This window comes from Lissotriton helveticus, chromosome 8, assembly GCF_964261635.1.
Source record: "Lissotriton helveticus chromosome 8, aLisHel1.1, whole genome shotgun sequence".
NCBI lineage: Eukaryota > Metazoa > Chordata > Amphibia > Caudata > Salamandridae > Lissotriton > Lissotriton helveticus.
Genome location: NC_136069.1, coordinates 1667922029 through 1667943403, shown reverse-complemented (window position 1 = coordinate 1667943403; position 21375 = coordinate 1667922029). Strand labels below are relative to the sequence as shown.

At 48.4% G+C, this 21375-nt stretch overlaps 1 protein-coding gene across 1 annotated transcript in view; it reads right to left on the bottom strand.

Annotated features, from left to right (window-relative positions):
* The window catches only part of LOC144774080 (transient receptor potential cation channel subfamily M member 2-like), a 358014-nt gene that overhangs the window by 153853 nt on the left and 182786 nt on the right, over window positions 1–21375 (bottom strand). Inside the window, exon 6 of the mRNA XM_078659107.1 lies at window positions 2753–2814. Within this exon, the coding sequence (XP_078515233.1) occupies window positions 2753–2814 (62 nt within the window). The remainder of the gene's footprint in view (window positions 1–2752; window positions 2815–21375) is intronic.

Sequence of the window (21375 nt, the reverse complement as noted above, 5' to 3'; positions counted from 1 at the left end):
CATTGATTTTGAGCTTCATGTTATTTTATTGGTTTAAGTGTCTAACTGGTTGAGTTTAACAGTTGGCTTGTGTCTTGTGTAATGATGATAGTCTTCAATAAACCTTCCTGGCTTAGACTTTAATACTTGTCTGTTTTATTTGCGAAGGCCAGTGTGTTTCGCTTTCGGATTCTGAAGTGTTATCGAATGTTGAACTGATCTGAATGACCACATCCAGCGTAGAGTACCAAAATCCTTAGAGCATTAACACCGCTCATGGTTCATCGGTAGCGCTTTAGTTAGAGAACATGGAAAAATGCCACATCAAGTCTGCAAAATCATACATTTCCTGGCAATGTTTTGACATTGTGTCATACTTAGCAATTTCACAAAGTTATAAGTGTGCCACCGTTGCAAAATATCAGCAACTGAAAGCTGGGCATCATTCCCCCCAAAACTATGTTTGCTGAACTTTTTTCACACATTGTTTGTGTTGAAAATCTTTGCAGTCTTAAGTAAAATTTACAAACCTGCACAATTTAGAAAAAATCTTCAGGACAAATATGGAGGAAAACCTTCTCAAATGTGCATACTCCTCATATAAAGCTAATGCAATTTGTTCTATTTCCATCCCCTGCACCACCACCCCCAAGATGACCTACACCCCCCAAATGAGGTGGAACAAAAGCTGAGAGAACAGCTGGGTGAACGACCTCAACATCAACCCCTCCCCCCGCTACCGCCACCAACCTCAAGCAGGAAGTGAAAAACTTCAACACATGGATAAACAACTGTGCAGGCAGTATAGTCCCCATCAAGAGCAACATCCAGAGAAAATCCTCCAAAAAGGCCAGCTGGTACACATAAGAACTCAGAACGGCAGAACATGATAACAAACAGTTGGAGAAGAGATGGGGCGCCAGCAAGGACACCTCAGACAGGGCAGCCTTTAAGGCCTCCCTCAACCTCTATCACCGCCTGATGAGGGAAACGAAGATGACAACACTTGCTGCATGCATCGAAACCTGCATCAACAACACAAAGGAACTCTTCAACATTGTTGAGGAATTCTCCAACCCCGCTGGTATTGAAAACAACATCATACCTTCACAGGAGCTGTGCAACAAACTCACCCACTTCTTCCGCAACAAGATCGCAACCATATACAGAAACTTCGAATCCCAACCCACACCTACGCACTTCCTCGACAGATACGCCACTACCGCAACTGACACAAACTACACACTGACCACTTGGAACATCCTCTCCACCCAGGACACCACCTCCACCATGAAATCCATCCACACGGGAGCTGAAACAGACCCATGCCTACACCACAGGCCCGGTTCATTGAACTAACTTAAAACAAAATCCTAAGCTTACTACCATTTACTCATTTTAGTATTCACAGAAGACACTTGATGAGTAAGTGCCTTCTGTGAATACCAAAATGGTAGTAAGTTTAGGATTTTGTCTTAAGTTAGTTCTGTGAATTGGGCCCCACATCTTCACCCTCAGAAACCAAAGGATTGGCCAGGAACTTACCACCTTATGCAACACCTGGGAAACATCCTTTACAACGCAACTTTTACCACGCAGTGCCTTTACGACGCAACTTTTACAACGCAAACCATTCCAACGCATTGCGCTGGGGGGCGCTCTAGGATAGGGAATAGGTTTAATTTACTATCCAACACCTTCCCTACATTTCACGGGGACTGGAGTTGGAATAGTAAATTAAACTATTCACTATCCAGCGCCCCAAAGCACTATGCGTTGTAAAGGCATGCGTTGTAAAAACAGCATTGTAAAGGCATGCGTGGTAAAAGCATGCGTTGTAATGTCATACATCCTCAACACCTGTATCACCAATATCCCGATGCCTGGAAACACGCTGAAGTCAGACCACTACTCAAAAAACCTGTAGCCGACCCTAAACACGCTCGTCCTATCCCTTATGTTTTTTTCATATTCATAAAAACCCTCGTCTTAAGTACAAATTCTTACAGTGCAGCATCACATGACGTGCACCTCCGTGTGAGTAGCAGTGTTCGCTTCCAGTGGAGTAGCCAGAGTGTCATGGGCGCTTGTGCAAGGAAGAAAATGGACCCTGAGACTCCTAATTTCATTGGAAAACACACACATATTCAGGGTTCAGTGGGCCCCTCAGGCCAATGGGGCCCAGTGCAACTACACTGCTTGACCAATGATCAGGGCCAGACTGAGACAGAAAATAGGCCTGAGCAGCAAATCATAATATTGGCCCTCATCTGTGAAATATATATTGCTAAAAATGGTACATGAATACAAATAGGGGCAGTTTTGAACTTGTAAACACACGCTGTATAAGTGTTTTGCGAGGTATGGAAGACTGCACGGCCTTGTGCTCACTGCAGGTAATGTTTGTTTTAATATCAGGGAAATCAGCAGTAAAAACTGGCACAGCAGACCATAAAACAAGCCCACAAACAGCCAAAACAAGAGCCCACAAATTGACCTGTCAGACCAGCTCATCGAGTACTGCCTGACTGCCCTATATGCCAGTCCGACCCTGCCAATGATTCAATCACCCATACTCTTAAAACATCATTACAATAACTGCAATACATCAATTTCAAACACCCAAACATTTAAACACAATAATATAAAAGGCAAATAAACATAAACACATTTCAACTAGACCTATTGGCTTTGTCAATGCTTGTTAACAATCTTCTTTCTCTGTTCCCTTCATATGTTCTGCCTCTTCCCCTCTACCTTATAATGAACTTACATCGAGAGTGCCTTTCCCTCCTTCCAACGCCACACACACCACTGGAATGCTGATGTGGGAATCTAAAAAAAAGAGACAGAAAATAAGAAGCACAACCTTCATCAGATTAAAGAGTAAAATACATGGAGGAAAGAGGCAATAATAGAAACATAAAGAATACAACAGCATTGAAGAGAGGAGGCAAAATATGGGTCTAAAACAGAGATTGCAGAGAAAGCTAACATACATCAGGAAAATAGAAGTACCCAGCCAGCTCTCCTTTCTGCACATTTCCAAACTTCTGAGATATCATGCAAAGGATATGCTTTATCTCTATATAGATATGCTTCATGTTAGACCTATCAACCATACCACATGCTCAGTACTTGCTTTACAGAGTTGCGTCAACACCTTATTGACAGCAAGTTAACTGACCTCACCGAGCTTAAAAAGGAAGCAGACCTCTGGGTCAGCACCAGAGTGTCCAAAGGGCATCTGGGAGGATTTTCAAAAGGGGGTCAGAGTTCCTACCAGACGAAAGAGGGGGGGAGAGGCCACCAAAATAGTTCTACAAGTATGGGCATGTGAAGGGGATGCCAAGAGGCCCAAGAGGGTAAGGCCCTCCAAGAGTAGACAAACCCAAGTTTTGGGCGGTGTAACATTTTGGGAGGAGATTTGCCCAGATAGTGTGGGGAACAGAGCAGAGGTTACCCTAGTGTCCCTGAGTGATAACCGGATGGTGCCCAAAGCCCACATGCCTTCCAATACTTCCAAGCACAGGAAGTGGGTAACCATAAATGGGCAGAGAGTGGAGACACTGAGGGACATAGAAGCCAGTATGACTCAAGTAAATTGTTATCTGGTGTCTTCAGAGCAGGTAATCCCCAAAACATTCCACCAGGTTGTAGTGGCAGGCAACCGGGAGATCAGTACCCAGTGGCTCTTTCTGCCTTTGGGTGGGGGGGTGGGGTTTCAGGTTCTCTAAATGTAGCAGTGAGACCTGCAATGCCTGTAGACTATTAGGTAATGATATGGATCTGGAAGGAAGTGGAGCTCAGGTCACACTTTGAGAAGTTATGGTTGCCTGAGTGGGTGTCCCTGACCGCATGGACCACAGCTACCCAAAAGCAAAGTCAAGAAGGCCTGGAGCCTTGGAAATGGCACAGGTAGCTGCCAAGAAGAGTGGAGGCATGGAAAAACCAGCCCCTGAAACTCCCGCAGTCCAGAAGGAAGGGGTGACAAAGGAAGATACCCTGGACCCTACCGGGGAAGATATTGCCACCCTGTGAGGCCTACCTGAGCTTGCTGGATGGCAATTTCAGGGTAGGCCTACCAGGGAGGAGATCTGTAGAGCACAGAAGGAGTGCTCAGCTCTGGAGGGCTTGAGGTGGAAAGCTTAGACTCAGGCAGCTGGTGACACATAGGGGTGGGCGAAATTTGCTTAATTGCCACGCAAAGCTCCGCAAAACGGTAAAAAATCTCAGCGAGCACGCAAAAGTTCCGCAAACATGCGGAATTGCTTGTTCCGCCCATTCGCGATGCTTTTTTCCTGTTTGCAGTCGCTGTTTGCATGCTCGGGGGGAAAAATCTTGCGAACACGCATTTTGAAAGCACGAACAAGCAAAGAATTCAGCGGAATTTTGGGCAATTCCGCATTCTCTGCGGAACGCGAAATTACCCAAATGTCGCAAATTCCACGATCGGAACAGAATTTACTGCCCAGGCCTAGTGACACATCAGTAGAGCACCTGATTTATTGGGAGAATGGCCTATATAGCGAGCCTAAGGTTCCTGAACCTATGGCAACTCTTGTGTTGGTTGTCCCCCAGTGCTACAGAGCATTCCTACTGAGACTGGCTCATAATATACTCATGGCAGGACATCTGGGGCAGGACAAAACCTTTGCCAGGCTGGTCACCCACTTTTATTGGCCCCGGATAAAGACAGCTACAGATGCATTTTGCCGGTCATGTCCCACCTGCCAGACCATTGGGAAAACAGGGAAAAAGCGCAAGGCTCCCCTGGTTCACTTACCTGTCATTGGCACTAAGGGTGGGCGTAGTATGCGTAGTGGGGCTACGCGAAGCTACGCAAAATGGGCATGAAACTACGCCCACCCGCGCACTTCGCGTAGCCCCACTTCACGCCGCCCGCCCCCATACATACCTAATTTTAGTAAATAATAACAGAAAAGTTATTGCCAGTAACATCTTTGAAATGTGCAGTTATTTAGTAAAATCATAACCCCTCTGTCCACCAGATGGCAGCAGAGCATTAGCTACAAAGTAACCACAAACATTTACTCTGAGAACAGACTGGTAAATTTAGTCATTTTTCCTTCTTATAAATATAAAAGAATTGACATTTACTGTGTGTGATAAATGTCCCAACTGAACTTGGTGCTCCATCCCATTCTACATCCGTCCACTCCAACCGCAAACAAATGTCACAAAATAATAGGGAGCCGCAGCCAACAATCAATAAGCCAAGGGAGCCCTGGGCTCAAAAAGTTTGGGAACCACTGCTTTAGGGTTTTATCATATACCTACAATATATTAGGATTGGAGTAGAAAAGGTAGATGCCACTCTTTAGTGCCTAAGGCCTTCCCCAAAATGGGTTAGATTGGGTTGGGAATAGTAAATATCACCCCTTTAGTGTGTCACACGTATATTTAAATGATTTATGGTGGAGTGTGATCATTTTTATTTTATAATTTTACTAGCAGCCCGTCCCGACCTTGTCCGGGAGCTTTCAGGCTTCCCCCTACCCCCGCCTGCCCCGACATTGCCCAGCAGCCCGTGCCCCCGTCCGCCCCGTCCCCCATCTGCCGCCTGGCATGGCCTGAGTCAATCCCCGTCCCCGTCCCCCGCCTTCCCCGACATTGCCTTTTGGCCGTTCCCCGCCTGCAGCCCGTTCCCGACCTGCAGCCCGACCTGCAGCCCGTGCCCCCGCTCGCCCCGTCCCCCGCCTGCCGCCTGGCCCAACCCTCGCGTGGCCTGAATCAATCCCCGTCCCCCCGCCTTCCCCGACCCCCGCCTGCCTCGACATTGCCTTTTGGCCGTTCCCCGCCTGGCCCGACACCCGTCTGCTTACCTTTTCCGCCGCTCCTGAGTTCACAGCTCCTCGCCGCTCTGCTCCTCACCGCTTGTCCGCTGCCGCTCCTCCCCCGCGCCATGTCCGCCTCTCCATGCTGCTCTTCACATGACCGCTCCTCCCCAGCGCCATGGCCGGAGCTCCTCTGACGCCGCTCTGACGCCGCTCCTCGACGTGAGCACGCACGTCGCGGTCGGCGCTACTTTGGGGGGGACTACTTTTTTTTAAATATTAATTTTTTAAATAAGGTTTATTTTAAAACGTTATATAGCCTATAACCATCTACACACCCTGACGATTTCTATGATGTATCGGGTGTGTAGATTGGCGCAGTGGTTCCGGAGTTTACCCGCCTCAAAGCCTGAAACTTTCTCCTTTTTTATAGTAGTATAGATTCGAAAATAATTTCTCTAACTTTTATTTGTCTGTAGAAGATAGCCTAAGTGTGTTTTCAGTATTATTGTTGGTGATAATATCAAAAAATAGTTATATGTTTGTAACCAATATTATTATGATTTGCATTTTTTGTATAATAAAGATGTCACACATATTTCTTTATTTATTTGTGTTTTAAATGTATATTTATTGTATAGTTTAACATTTTCATTCATATCTACTTCAAGTAAAAATAATAAAATATATAAAGTTAAGTAAATAAAGTATTGTTTTATTACTTTTTAATAATAATATACAGGTCATTCATATACATTTATTTGATGTACATTTTCAACTCTTATTTGTAATTGCTTTACTTTTTTTTACCATTTCTTAACTTTTGTTTTTATATACACATTTTGAATATTATTTTAACATATGTTTTATTTAAATAAATGTATGTATATTTATATATATATATATTATTTTAATATATACTTTCAATTTGTTAATAATTTTTTTATTACATTCTTTGGTATGTTTTACATATTTAATACATTTTTTAGAGTCAATCATTTTTATCATGTGAGCAGAAATACGGTACACAGCCCAGATGCATACATCAACGTGCCGGCAGGGCGTAAACACAGTGCATCAACACAGCGTCTGGGCCTACAACCCGGAGGTCGGCCCCGCGAAGTGCTATAAGCCCGAGATTGTCTTGTGCAGTGGCCACCACCTTTTCAGAAACTGAACAAATGAAACAAAAAACACCCTCCTCCCCTCCCACCCTCCCCGCCTACCCCACCCACCCTCCCCGCCTACCCCACCCACACACACCCATTCCAAACCCCCTCCCCAACCCACCCCACTCAGCGTCAGCTTAACTGTAGGATTATCACAGAATCTACCAAAGCTCTAAGGGAAGGTCTACTCGATTCTAAGGGGATGAGTTGTAGGATCTGCAGGTATTTCGGGCAAGTTACTTCTCGCAGGTCTTTGGACAGAAGATGCAAGAACGGGTCCCACAATTTAGCATACTCCGTGCCTTTCCCATCTATTCCCCTCTATTCCCATCGAGAGCCTTTCCATTGCCAAAATATGCCATAGCGTCTGAAACCAGCCACGGGGATCAGGTACCGTCTGTGAGCCCCAGTTTGCCAGCAGCAACTGCCTTGCAGCCAACAGCGCCAGCGCAATCTTATAGCCTTCAGCGAGCGCAGAGGGAAGAACTTGGAATGGGGAAGCCCCAACAAAGTATGCTCCGGCAATTGGGGGAATGTATTCTGAAACGCCTCATCTAGCTCATCCAAAATCATGGGCCAGTACCTCCCCAGCCTCGGGCAGTGTCATAACAAGTGTGCCAAGCTCCCCGTTAGCCCACACCCCTTCCAGCAGAGACCAGATTTAGTGACATCCCAGGCTCGGACGCGCGCTGGGTTGTAATACCAATAGGCCGTCACTTTATATGCCGATTTGGCCCCTGCAGTATTGGAGGCTGTGTGCTGCGCGCATGTTCCCACTCTTTTTTCGAGAGAGGGCGTCCCAACTCCGTCTCCCATCGGACCTGCACAGAGTGCATTATCTCTTGGGGTGACTCAGAATCATAGCATACAACTCCGATATGAGCCGCCGGTCGTCTTTCTTACAGACCAGCCACTTTTCGAACTTCGTCAGCGGTTGAGACATATCAGCCACGTTAGTGGGTTGGGTAACCCAGTGCGCCACCTGCGTGTAGGAGAAGGCATCTGATGGCGGCAACTGGAAGAACTCCGTTCGCAGCCGGGGAAACAGAATCAATCCGTTCAGGTCGAAGAGGGAACCCACTCTCTTACAGCCTTCCTCTCGCCAGCGATGGAAGACCGGGGACGCGCAGCCCGGAGGGAAGTCCGGATTGTCGACAATAGGTGTCATCGGTGAGGGGAACGTAGTCCCTCCCTTTCGGGACGCCAGCTGGTCCCATGCCTTAAGGGTCGGCGCCGTCACCGGAGATGAGTAGAGGCCCCATGCTCTATGCTTGCGAGGCAACCAAAGCTCCCGCCAAATGTTGCAGCCCGACACCGTCTGGTCCATGAAGTTCCAGTGCTTACTGGACATGGGTCTATTCCATTCCACTATGTATCTCATAATAGACGCCTGGAAGTAAGCAGACAGCAGGGGAAAACGTAATCCCTCAGCCGCCCTCGGAGCAACCGCCACGGACAATGCCTGTCGCTGCCTTTTATTGTCCCAAAGGAATTTGTTAAGGGACCCCTGCAATTTCCGGAGAGTGCCTGGCGGTGGGATCAGTGGCATCATTTGAAACAGATACAGTATGCGAGGAGAACAGTCATCTTCAGGGCTGCCAGTCTCCCAAACCAGGCCAGCTTGAGGCAGGACCAGTCAGAGAGGGCCTTACTGACCTGCTCAACCAAGATCATGTAGTTCAGGGACACAGTTTTAGAAATTGACGATGCTAGGCTAATCCCCAGATACTGGATATCGGATTGCGCCCATTGGAATTCAAAGTCCTGCTTCAGATCCAGGACATCCTGTCATAGGCAGGTTGAGGATATGCGATTTGGTGAAATTGACCTTGAATCCTGCCACTTTCTGGAACTCCGCCAATTCTCTCGAAAGGTTCCGCAAGGAAGAGTGGAGGTGAGTAATAACCCTGGGAGCAAGACTACGCTCGGCCCACGGAGTGTACGTAGTGTTGCCTACTTTGCATTTTGCAAAGTAGGCGTAGTAGGCAACACCACACATGCTCCGTGGACGGAGCCAAGTTGCCCGCCACCCGCCTCCCTCCCGCCCTCTCCTACATACCTAATTTTAGTAAATAATAACAGAGAAGTAAATGAAACACACTTACCTGGTCCGCTGCGTCCGGAGGCTCCATCTTCTCTTTTGCGCCGCTGTCTTCGATCCCAATGCGCATGCGCAGCCGCCCGCTTTCGCGAGAAATGCCCATGCGCGGGCAGCCACGCATGCGCATTGGTAAGAGCCTTTCATTTACTTTTCTGTTATTATTTACGAAAATTAGGTATGTAGGAGAGGGCGGGAGGGGGGGCGGGCGGCGCATAGTGGGGCTACGCGAGGTGCGCGGGGGTATAGTTTCATGCCCACTTTGCGTAGCTTCGCGTAGCCCCACTACGCATACTACGCCCACCCTTAGTGAGTAAGGGAGAGGATGACATCGTCCGCGTACAGACTAATCTTGTGTGTGTCTGCCCCAAACTTGATCCCAGAGATGTTGACATTGGACCGGACCCGCTGGGCGAAAGGCTCCATATAGAGCGTGAAGATTAATACATTTTTTAAAATAGTATTTAACATTTTTACAATATTTGCCATGAATTTTTATGGGGAGATAGATCTTTTTTAGTTTCATTTATCAGACTTTTTTTTATTTTACCTGCTACCCTTCATTTTGTGATCTATTTGTGTTATTTTTTTCTATTTTCCTAGAATCAGGTTGCGGTAAGGTGCTGCTGTTTGGGATTTGAGGGTAGGGGAGATTTGAGAGAAGTCTAAAAGTTAGTTATAGTGGGGCCGATTCACATAACTAACTTAAGACAAAATCCAGAACTTACTACTTTTGGTATTCACAGAAGGCATTTAGTAGTAGTAAAGTTAGGATTTTGTCTTAAGTTTGACTTAAGACATAAATAACACAGACTTAAGACAGACGTATGACAAACTTAAGAAAAACTTAAGACAGACTTAAGACAGACTTAAGACAAACTTAGGACAAAATCCTAACTTAAGTCTGTCTTAGGTTTGTCTTAAGTCTGCCTTAAGTCTGTCTTAAGTCTGTCCTAAGTCTGGTATATTTAGATGCATCACTGTAAAGGATTACGACTTTGGCGGTGTGGTGCTGGGTCCGCACCACCAAAGACGTTGTCAGTCCACCCACAAGATTAGTTTCCTCCTGTCTGGCAGGCTTTGTTTTTGATGTTCCCACAGCTTTGCCCTGAAATTTGTGCACTGCAAGGGGAAAGCCAACAGTTCCTGCAAGTCATTGACTGAAAAGTCTGTGCCATGCAGGAACTGGTGTGCATCCAAATGGGGAGGCACATGTTGTGCCCCCCTGTGTGCATCCACAGGGCGTGAGACAACTTGTTTCCTCCCTGTCACGGTTTTCCTGGCAGTGGAACCACCATGAAAACTGTGGTGGAGAGGAAACTTGTAATATGCTCGGCCGTATATATATATATATATATATATATATATATAGCCCGGAACAGAGGAGCCGCAGCAATCCACCCCCAGACCACAGTGCCAAGAAGGACCATACCCCCTGAAAGGAGGAGGAGGCAAGCCATCCACAGCCTGCAGCGTCATCAGAAAGAAACAGGAGGCCAAGGACAGGGAAAGGAACCCCCAACGAAGAAGACCAGGAGAAAAACAAAGAGGACACCTACAGAAGACAAGGCGACCAAAGGGAGGCAACTGCAGAAAACACAGCAGAGTGTCCTCACAGAACGGGGAGGAAGGGTGGGTCATGAAGGAATCTGCGGCTAGAATCGTCTCTACCAGATACATCATTACCGAAGGAAAGCAACTTGTACATCTGATAGAGACTACTAGCTGCAGATTCGTAACGTAGAATGGGATACCCTAGCCATACACAAGGGGGAGGAGGGACTGCGAGAGGACCTCACCAGCCTGGACTTATCACAGGGCCTGTCAGGGGATGAGTCAAACGGACAGGGAGAAGAGCCATGTCCCCCCAGGCAAGGGAGAACCCTCTCATCTAGAAGACCACCGGCCCCAGAGGGGAATACGGGAAGGCGAGAAAGAGGCGGCCCGGCATCATCCAGCAGGAGGAAACAAGGATAAGGCAAAAGGAGGCCAGAGTACCCCAAGCCCAGTCAAGGCACCAAGGATCTCCATCAGAAGCCCTAGAGGCACGGGCAACGCAGAGGAGCACCAAGGAAGAAGAGCTACCCAGGGACTCTAAGGAGAAGAGGTAGAAAGAAGGCAATCCCTCATACAGGGAAACACCCCCAGTGAAGAAAACAGCCGAGGCTATCACAGGCAGAACGGCGCCTCAGCAATAAGGCAGGCGAAAGAAGAAAGGATATCATAAGCCCCACCACGGGAGAACTGCCCAACACCCTGCAGGGACAATCAGCGCCCGAAGAACCACAAGGAACTCAAGGACCACTTCAACCCTTAGCAGGGAGAGGTAGAACCGGAGGCAGAGCCCACTGTAAGAAATCTGTACACACCCCAGCCCAAGTTGTAAACAAGACAAGCATGGCTGCACCACCTAAAAGGCAGACGAAAGAAGAGGGACAATGGTGTTGAGGAATAACTGGTTTGCACCGGCCCACACAGCTAGCAGCGGACAACACCATGGATCGGTGCACCCAGGCCAAACTAGACATCAGCCAAAGGTTGAGGCCGGGAAAGCCAGAGGGGCCAAGACACGCCCCAAGGACGGTTCGTCACACACGGCCCACGAAGGAATTAGAAGCTACAATGTAAGGCCCCCAAAACCATCAGCAGGAGGATCGCATCAGCAACATATTATTAAATTAAACTTGTAGAGCGCGCTGACACCATGGGTTTCCTGGCGCTGTGAGACATCGAATTCCAGAGCTGAGGTTAGGTGCAGGGTTAGCAGATTGGGGGAAAGAGAAAGGTTTTTAGCAACTTCCTAAAATGAAGGAGGGAGCTGCTTGATTTGATATTTAAGGGAAGGGAGTTCCAGAATTTCGGGGCCAAGAAGGCAAATCTTCGTCCACCGAATTTATTAGTTCTGGTTTTGGGTGTGGTGAGTGATTTGAGATGGGTAGAACGGAGGTTGCGGTTTGGGCAGTAGGGAGTGATCAGGGAGGTCAGGAAGGCAGGACAGGGGCAATTGAGGGCTTTGTATGTAAGACAGCCTAGCTTGAAGGCCACCCTTTGTTCAATTGGGAGCCAATGAAGTTTGCGTATCATAGGTCTGGCAGATTGCCATTTTGGAGATTTAAAAATGATCCGGGCTGCCTGGTTTTGGATCACCTGGAGGCGGTGGAGAAGGGTTTTGGGGAGTCCATGGTAAATGCTGTTGGAGAAATCCAGACGGGAAAGCACAAGGGAGATGATGACCTGGGTCAAGGCAGGTGTAGGAAGCAGATGGCTGACCTTCCGGATCTTTCTGAGCTGAAAGGAGCAGGATGAGATCACGGAGCTAATATGGGGTCGGAGAGAGAGATCGGCGTCAATTATTACGCCAAGGCTTTTTACAGAGGTGGAAGGGGCCGGCGGGGGTCCCAGTTCATGAGGCCAGAACTGGGTGCCCCAAGAGGAGAGGCTAGAGCCTGGTATAAGGAGCTCAGTTTTCCCGGGGTTTAGCTTCAATTGGTTGGAATTCATCCAATCTTGGATGTGAAGCATAGCAGAGTGAAAATTGTCTATTGCATTGGGGGAGTTGAGTGGTAAAATGATCTGCAGATCGTCCGCATAATTGAAGACTGTGATGTCCCAATTGCGGAGTGAATGGAGTAGGGGGCAGAGGTACAGATTGAACAGGAGAGGTGATAGGGAGGAGCCCTGAGGGACTCCACAGGTTGTGGGGGTCTTGGGGGCTGTGTAAGGGCCTAAACGGACGGCTTGGGATCTGTTCGACAAGAAGGACCGGATCCAGCCGAGAGCAGAGTCGAGGATACCAGCCTGTTCGACACGGTTGAGCAGAATGTTATGATCAACCGTGTCGAACGCGGCCGAGAGATCCAGAAGAACAAGAGCCTGGGGGATTCCTGAGTCGGCGTTTCTTCTCAGCGTGTCGAGGACAGCTAAGATGACGGTTTCGGTGGAAAATGAGGGCCTGAAGCCAGCCTGATTGGGCTCTACATAACAAGAAGACTCAATAAAATTGGAAAGGCATCTGGTAACATGTGCTTCGAGGAGTTTTGAAAAGTACGGCAGAAGCGAGATAGGGCGGTAATTGGAAGGTTCCGCTGGGTCCGCGCCAGGTTTTTTTAATAGCGGGACAAGGATGGCTTCTTTGAAGGGTCTCGGAACGGTACCTGTGCTGAGTGAGCTGTTAAGGAGGGGTAGGATGCAATCGGGTAAAGAGTGGCATACTCTTCGCAAGACTGAGGGTGGGTAGCCATCGTTCGGGGAACCTGATTTTACCCGGGAAGCGAGCAGTCCTAGGGAGGTATGGTTAATAGGGGAAAATTCAGTGAAAGTAGAAGTGTTGTTAAAAAGAGTTTCCGGAGTGATGGTCTGGGGGGTGATGGAAATCGATGCCTTGATTTTGTTGATTTTTTCAACGAAAAAAAGGTTGAGGGCGTCACAAGTTGCTTGGGTGGGAGTCTGGCCTGGGAGGGTTCTGTCGTCAGATGTCAATTCATTCATAATTTTAATAATTTCTTTGGAGTTATTGTCTGAGGAGAAGATTCGATCCGAGAAATGGCCGGGATGGCACGGAGAGCAGAGGCCCAAAGGGCGACCACGCCTACTCAGCTCATAAAGGAGCAATATAATAGCTACCATTGCCCCACACAGGGCAAAGTATGTCCCAAAACATGGGAACCCTCTTAGAAAAAAAATTCCGCATCAGACGATAAACAGAAGACCTGCGGGGGAACCGCAGACGACTTGCAATTCAGCCAACATGAAAATACAGAAGGCCTAATCTCAGGGCCAAACAGCCAAATCCACAATCAAAAAAGGGCCGACCAGCAGCCAACAGCACCAAATGCTTAACAACAGGACCAGGCACAGCAAGCAGAACCGAAAGACACCTCCAAAAACCCAGACCATACGGAGGAGGGCGGAGCCCCACCAGAAACCTCTGAATGGCAGAGTCCGCAGGGGCGTGGAACAAACGGGTGCCATCAAAAGGAAGGTCCACCAACCGTTCCCAAACGTTCTCCGGGAATACACTATTCCGGAGCCATGCATAGCGATGAAGGGCCATTGAAGAGGCCATGGCTCGACCAAGCACATCCGAAACATCCAGAGCGGAGCGAAAAATAAACGCCGCCAGCTCCCGGCCAACCAACATAGGGTTCCCGGAGATCAACACAGGCACCATCCCGAGAAGCGGCAGTCAGAAGGGACTTAGCCGAATCCCACAAGCAAGAAGTGGCCCTAGTCAATACACAAGAAGAGTTAAGGGCCCACAAGGCCGCGCTGGTAAATGCAAAGATATTGCACCACCACCCGTGACGGGGAGACAACACCAATGGCATGGAGGGAAAGGCAGTCTGCACAAGAGGGCCTCTGGTAGAGGGGTGGAGGGAAAGACAGGTTCATGAGGCACAGGACAGCGGCAGTGTACAAGGTGTTGCGGCACCAGGTCCCCCGTGGCGGGTCGTCCCCAAGCCCCCAGAAGGGAAGTGTGGAGCAAAGCCTCGAAGGGCAGAAGCAGCTCCTGACCACCAGAGCCCTGATGGAGGACCTCCAGAAGATGATCCGTGGGGAAATGGGCCGCTGGATCTCCAATGCGCAAGATCCCCGCAGCCGTGGAGACAGCTCGAGCGAAGGCAGCACTTGCCTTCGTAGGGCCCCACGGTGGGGAAAGCAGCTCCTCTGTAGGTGACGGCTGCAAACTAAGGCGGCTGACCCCCAGTCCAACCTGAGGAAGGAAAGGGAAAAGGGACACCATCAACCGCCGAACCTCTTGAGAAGAGGAGGAGGCGTCTGAAGACGAATCAACGACACGGCACCAGCTCGGCGCCATAGAGACCACGACCGGAGTCAGGTCAACGTCGACCTGCGTCGAAGGAGACACCGGAACGACCTCCGCCACACCGCTCGCCGCAGGAGGCCGAAGTCGGGCCGGAGCTGGAGCGGCCAAGGAATGGTGCTGAAAAGGCATCTACTCAACCCCTGACGAGGGGGGCCTGGGGACACACCCCGACCCCTAGCCAGCCCCTGCGGCGCCGCCTGGGCCACCAGCCGCTGGCACCTGAGAGGCGTCACCTCGGCCTCAGACAAGACCACTGCCTATCCAGAGGACCGAGAGGACTCGGGGACAGGCCCCAAGCCCGGCAACCTCCCGCGACACCACAGGGACCCCCAAGGGAGTTTGCAGGGAAGCAGAGGTGCCATGTCCGAAGGAGGGAACCCCGAAGGGCCGTCCCCGACGCTACCACATCCTCTGAACCTGGAGCCAAACCTGTTGGTGCCGGGGCCGCCGGAGATGCTGCGGAGGGCCCTGCATGCGGCAAGGGATCCGCAGATGTCCCAAGAGGAGAAGGAGGAGAAGGAGGAGCCAACGAGGCCTGCAAGGCTGCCGCATAGGCCTCCATCTGGGCTCTAGTCGCCCCTGCACCGGGGAACGGCGAATAGGGTGACGACGCGGCGGGCCACACCATCCACGGAGAGCCAACCCTCCCCAACAGACCGGGGACCGGTCCGTGGGGACAAACTGCGACACTTACCAACAGGTGAGCGACGATCATGCGGCTTGGGAGAAGGACAATGTCGGAGGTGGAAGAGGCGGTTCTTGAAGCCGTCCGCAGGGGACGGACGCGGTGGTGAAGCCGACCTGGACATGCAAACCGAAAGGAGTTTCATCCCGCGATCCCGCCGGGACTTCGGCTTCATTTGCTGACACGCCTCACAGTCCGTGGAGTCGTGGTGCTCCCCCAAACACCACATGCAGATGGAATGAGGATCCATCGCCGACATCTGGCGTGCGCAAGACGATAATGCTTTAAAACGCTAAGGCATTCACACACTATTCTCAGAAAAACGTTCAAGAGCGGAAAAAGGGAGGTGGTTGCCAGTAGGTAGTTATAGTTAGGACCTAGTTTCCATAGGAAAAGCGTTTTTTCTTTTCCCAATAAATTTTGTGCCGGTTGACAAATCTTTGTGACATTTTCAAAACTAGTGCCCCGCTCCGGCCAGCTCCTGGCTTTAAAGTTTTGGGGTGATTCAGCAAGCGGGGGCTGAGAAAAAAGGAGGGTCCCAAAACGCGTTTTGTCCATTTTATTTTCCATAGGAAACTTTAGACAAAGCTACAGCCCGAACTGCTGAACAGAATTGCACCAAATATGGTAAAAAGGTAGATCTTGGTTCAGAAAGAGCTGTTTTTGTTAAATGATGTAAATCTGTTCAGTAATTCCTGAGAAATAAAGAAAGAAAAAGTTTCGATATCTGGGGCAGCGGTGGGTTCGCGAACCCTCTTGGGCAGGAGCTTCACTCTGATTGGCTGCCAACACTCCAAACTAGGAAGTGTTGGCAGCCATCTTGTGACTCGGTAGAACCGAGTCACAAGAAAACAGTGAAACAAAGGTGAAAAAGAAGAAAAGGGGGCAGGGTAGAAACACCCTGACCCCGTAGGCCTGCTCAGGGGGGTCCTACAAAGGACCCCCAGGGCCAAAAAAGCATTTTTTTTAAAAATAATTCCGGCAGAATGCTTGCTGGGGTCGCAAATTCTTTTTAAATGAAGCGAGAGCTCCCGTGCTTCATTAAAATGAGGCCCCCGAGTGGGCCAGGTCCTGGGGGCATTGCTAAAATGCTGGCTGTGTGTTTGTGTTAGAGAGGGGAGTATGTCTAAGCAGGAGTCTGTGTGTTGTGTGCTAGAGAGCAGCCTGTGTAATAAAGCTAGAATCACGGTGTAATAAAGCGTTATTGGTAGGACGTGTGAGTTTACGGGGGAGGCAAAGCTTGTGTGCATCCACAGACCGGGCGGTGGGTTTACACCAGGTCAGGGAGGGGGGTATCCGGTGCTGCTCCAACATCACAAGCTCTTCGCTGCCGGCTCTGGGCTTCTCCCAGCTGGATGTTGGTCTACAGTTCACCCAGGGAGGTATGAAGCTTGGCAAGCTGCTGGAAGTGGGGCAGGGGGCTATGTGTCTGTGTGTGGTGTGTGGTGTGTGCTATAGAGCAGGCTGTGTTAAGCATGGGTCTGTGTGCTGTCTGTGTGTTTGTGCTAGAGAGGAGGGTATGTTAAAGCATGAGTCTATGTGTTGTGTGCTAGAGAGCAGCGTGTGTAATAATGCTAGAATCACAGTGTAATAATGCGTTACTGGTAGGACGTGTCAGTTTACAGGGGGGGAGCTCATGCGCATCCACAGACCGGGTGGCAGGTTTACACCAGATCGGGGAGGGGGGCTCTCCGGTGCTGCTCCAACATCACAAGCACTTCGCTGCCGGCTCTGGCCTTCTCCCAGCTGGATGCGCGTCTACAGTTCACCCAGGGAGGTCTGCGGCTTTGCAAGCTGCTGGGAGTGGGAAAGAGAGCTGTGTGTGGTGTGTGTTAGAGATCAGGCTGTGCTAAGTATGGGGCTGTGTGCTGTGTGTGTGTTTGTGCTAGAGAGGAGGGGTTTTTAAACATGAGTCTGTGTGTTGTGTGCTAGAGAGCAGCGTGTGTAATAAAGCTAGAATCACAGTGTAATAAAGCATTACTGGTAGGACGTGTCAGTTTACAGGGGGGGAGCTATTGCGCATCCACAGACCAGGTGCCGGGTTTACACCAGGTCGGGGAGGGGGGCTCTCCGGTGCTGCTCCAACATCACAAGCACTTCGCTGCCGGCTCTGGCCTTCTCCTAGCTGGATGCGCGTCTACAGTTCACCCAGGGAGGTCTGAGACTTTGAAAGCTGCTGGGAGTGGGAAAGGGAGCTGTGTGTGGTGTGTGCTAGAGATCAGGCTGTGTTAAGTATGGGTCTGTGTGCTGTGTGTGTGTTTGTGCTGGAGAGGAGGGTATGTTAAAGCATGAGTCTGTGTGTTGTGTGCTAGAGAGCAGCGTGTGTAATAAAGCTAGAATCACAGTGTAATAAAGCGTTATTGGTAGGACGTGTGAGTTTACAAGGGGGCAAAGCTCATGCGCATCCACAGACCTGGTGGCGGGTTTACACCAGGTCGGGCGAGGGGCTCTCTGGTGCTGCCCCAACATCACAAGCGCTTCGCTGCCAGCTCTGGGCTTCTCCCAGCTGGATGCGAGTCTACAGTTCACCCGGGGAGGTCTGAAGCTTGGCAAGCTGCTGGAAGTGGGGCAGGGGGCTGTGTGTCTGTGTGTGGTCTGTGCTAGAGAGCAGGCTGTGTTAAGTATGGGTCTGTGTGCTGTGTGTGGTCTGTGCTAGAGAGGAGGGTGCGGGACAGGACATGGTTGTAACTATCAGTTCAGTTCATAAACTTCATTGTTTAGATAATAAAGCCATTACAAGTGGTAAACTCTGCTTAAAAGGTCAAGTATAAAAGGTGTGAAGTACAAATAGCCAATATACAATTACTGTAGTTAGCAGTGCAGCTTGTGCAGAGGCACCAGGTGTGAGGGACCACTGCAGCACAGTACAATAACCTTTTACTACCCAACCAGGTGCAGGGGGGGGCATTTTTGTTGCTTGAGTTCAGGGGTCCTAACTCGGGTGTGAGGCAGGGGTCGAATTCTGACTGCCCTGGTTCTGTGTTAAAAACAGCCGTTTGTGCAACTAAGTGCCCCGAACTGCCTCAAGGCGCCATGCAGCACTTACACGACACCTAAGTAATTAAAGTATGTGGTTAGGCAGGTGGGTGGGTGCATATGCAGGGATAAGAGGAGAAACATGGGTTACAGTGAGGGGCCAAAAAATGTAATCTCAGTTTGTGGCTAGTGTCTGCACTCTTTGTGAGGGGGACGCGTGTGTGTGTGTAAAAGTGTTGGAATATAATCTGGTTTACATTGTACATATGATTATTGTGTGTGTGTTTACATATGCATACCTATATTTATAACCTGTCACAGAAAATAAATGTGACCTAAACAAACATGTTCTTTGGAACAACTATGTGAATAAACAGGTGTGCACCATTTTATTACTACAGTGTAAGGGTCAAATTCCAAGTGATCAGCATTTTTGAAGGAGTAAAGGCTCATCTTGGCCTCACCGAGGCTTCCCTCGCGTGAGTGTTAGTTCCCCCACCCCACATTTAACAATGCAATATTGTACTTCTGCATTTCCAGATATACTATACAATTATTCATACATCTTTTCCTGTGTGCATTTTTGCTCTCTGAATGTATTTACGTCTGTGCCTTCCTGTCTAATTGTTCATGTGCTTCTCTATAAGACTAAGTGATGGGTGAATTGCCTCCTTCACACATACGTGGTTCCCACCTTTCCCAACATTCAGCTATTATGTGGCTGAGGGGCCATGCCATTTTGGGAAGGTCTGCTGTCCTGTTCTGTGCTACCTCGGTGGTAGTAGGGGGAGTCCGTGGGGGAGGTCCTGTGGTTGTGGCAGTGGGTGTTGTGGCCTACTTGGGTGTTGGAGCTGCATGATCAGTAGTTCTATGACATGTGTTGGTCTTCAGATGTTGTTCTGGGCTGGGCTCCCTTTCATACTGTAGGTAGTTGTCCTGCTTTACACCAGTAAAAGGCAGATTTTAAATTCTTACTGCTAACGTGGCTTTTTGCCTATTTTTGGATCGCACCGCAGATTCGGCTGGTCGTTGAAAATATGGGAAGCTGTGTTTTTGTGTTATTTTTGCACTGGAACGCCTACTATGCATATCATTAGCGTTAGTTGTCGCTCTCATTTGTGGTGATGTTTTTTGCAGAAGCTATCGCTGGAAAACTGGCAATAGCAGCAGTTTTCACCTGGTTGAGAATGGGATGATAATTTAAAATTACTGAAAAAAAAAAAAGTTTAATGAATATTATAATTAGAAATTAGCATTTAAAAAACTTTTGAAATTCCCAAAAAAAACATAGGTTTCGGGGACGTTATAGTTAGAAATAAGCATTTAAAAAAACCTGAGAAATTCACTAAAAAACCATTGGTTTCAGGGTCGTTATAATTATTTGGACATTTCACTCGTACAAAACCAGAGAAATTCGGCCGTTATAGTTAGTAATGCTAACTATAACTTGGGCCCCCGCAATGCACTGCTGATGACGTCACATATTACATCACTCATGACATGGTGAGTGACATCACTGATGACATCTCAAATGATATTACTGATGACATCATCCATGTGATAATTTTATGCACCTCCTCACACCCTAATATAAGCTTTGATACGCCCACTCTAAAATACAGACTACCACTTTTGAAAACATAGACAAACCAATAGCAGTTACTTCATACCCACTGACTGATTCCTAGGTATACACAAACATCCATTCATTCACCCATACAGTCACTCATACATGCAGTTACTCATCAATACAGCAATATCATATGCACTCATAGACCTATACAGACACTAACACACTGCCACTCATCCATAGAGTTATTCAAACACCTAGCCAGTCATGTAAAGAATCAATAACACTGCCATTTACTCACCTATTCAGTTATACCTTCACTCCCTAACCTATTCATACAGATACTAACATATACTCAATCTCTTATACAATCACTGACACAAGCACACACTCATTTATACAGCCACTCTCACAATAACTCACTCTCACATATAGTCATTTATATACTTCAACACTCAAATATACTGCCTTTCACATATGTAGTTACTCACACATAATGCCACTGAGACATCCATTCACTCTCCAACACACCCATGCACACACTCACCCACCCATACAGCTATTTCCACATGCACTCTTGAACCCATACACCCAGTGAATCATCCACTCACATATATATGCAGAAAGTCACACCCCCACCCATCCACACAAACACTGAGGCACCCATACAGATACTCATGCAACCAATAAATAACCCTTACAGACACTCATGTAGCTACTCACCAACCCATGCAGCAGCTTACACAACAACAGACAGAATTATACAGACATTCACACAGTTTAGTCACTAACCCATGCATTCAGTAAGATACAATCAATCACCTAATTACACAGTCAGTCACACACCTATTATATTCTCCACCCGGACACTTACACACCCACTCATTCTTCAATACACCTTGGCATATATATAAAACATATTTAAACTTTATAGAAACACACAGTGACTAGATGAAGTCATCAGTGATGTCATTTGAGATGTTATCAGTGATGCCACTGACCATGTCATGAGTGATGTAATATATAGCGTCATCAGCAGTGCATTGCGGGGGCGCAAGTTATAGTTAGGTCTACTAACTATAAAGGCTGAATTTCTCTGATTTTGTACGAGTGAAATGTCCAACTAACTATAACGTCCCTGAAACCTATGGTTTTTTCAGTGAATTTCTAAGGTTTTTTAAATGCTAATTTCTTACTATAACATCCCTGAAACCTATGTTTTTTTCAGTGAATTTCAAAGGTTTTTTAAATGCTAATTTCTAACTATAACGTC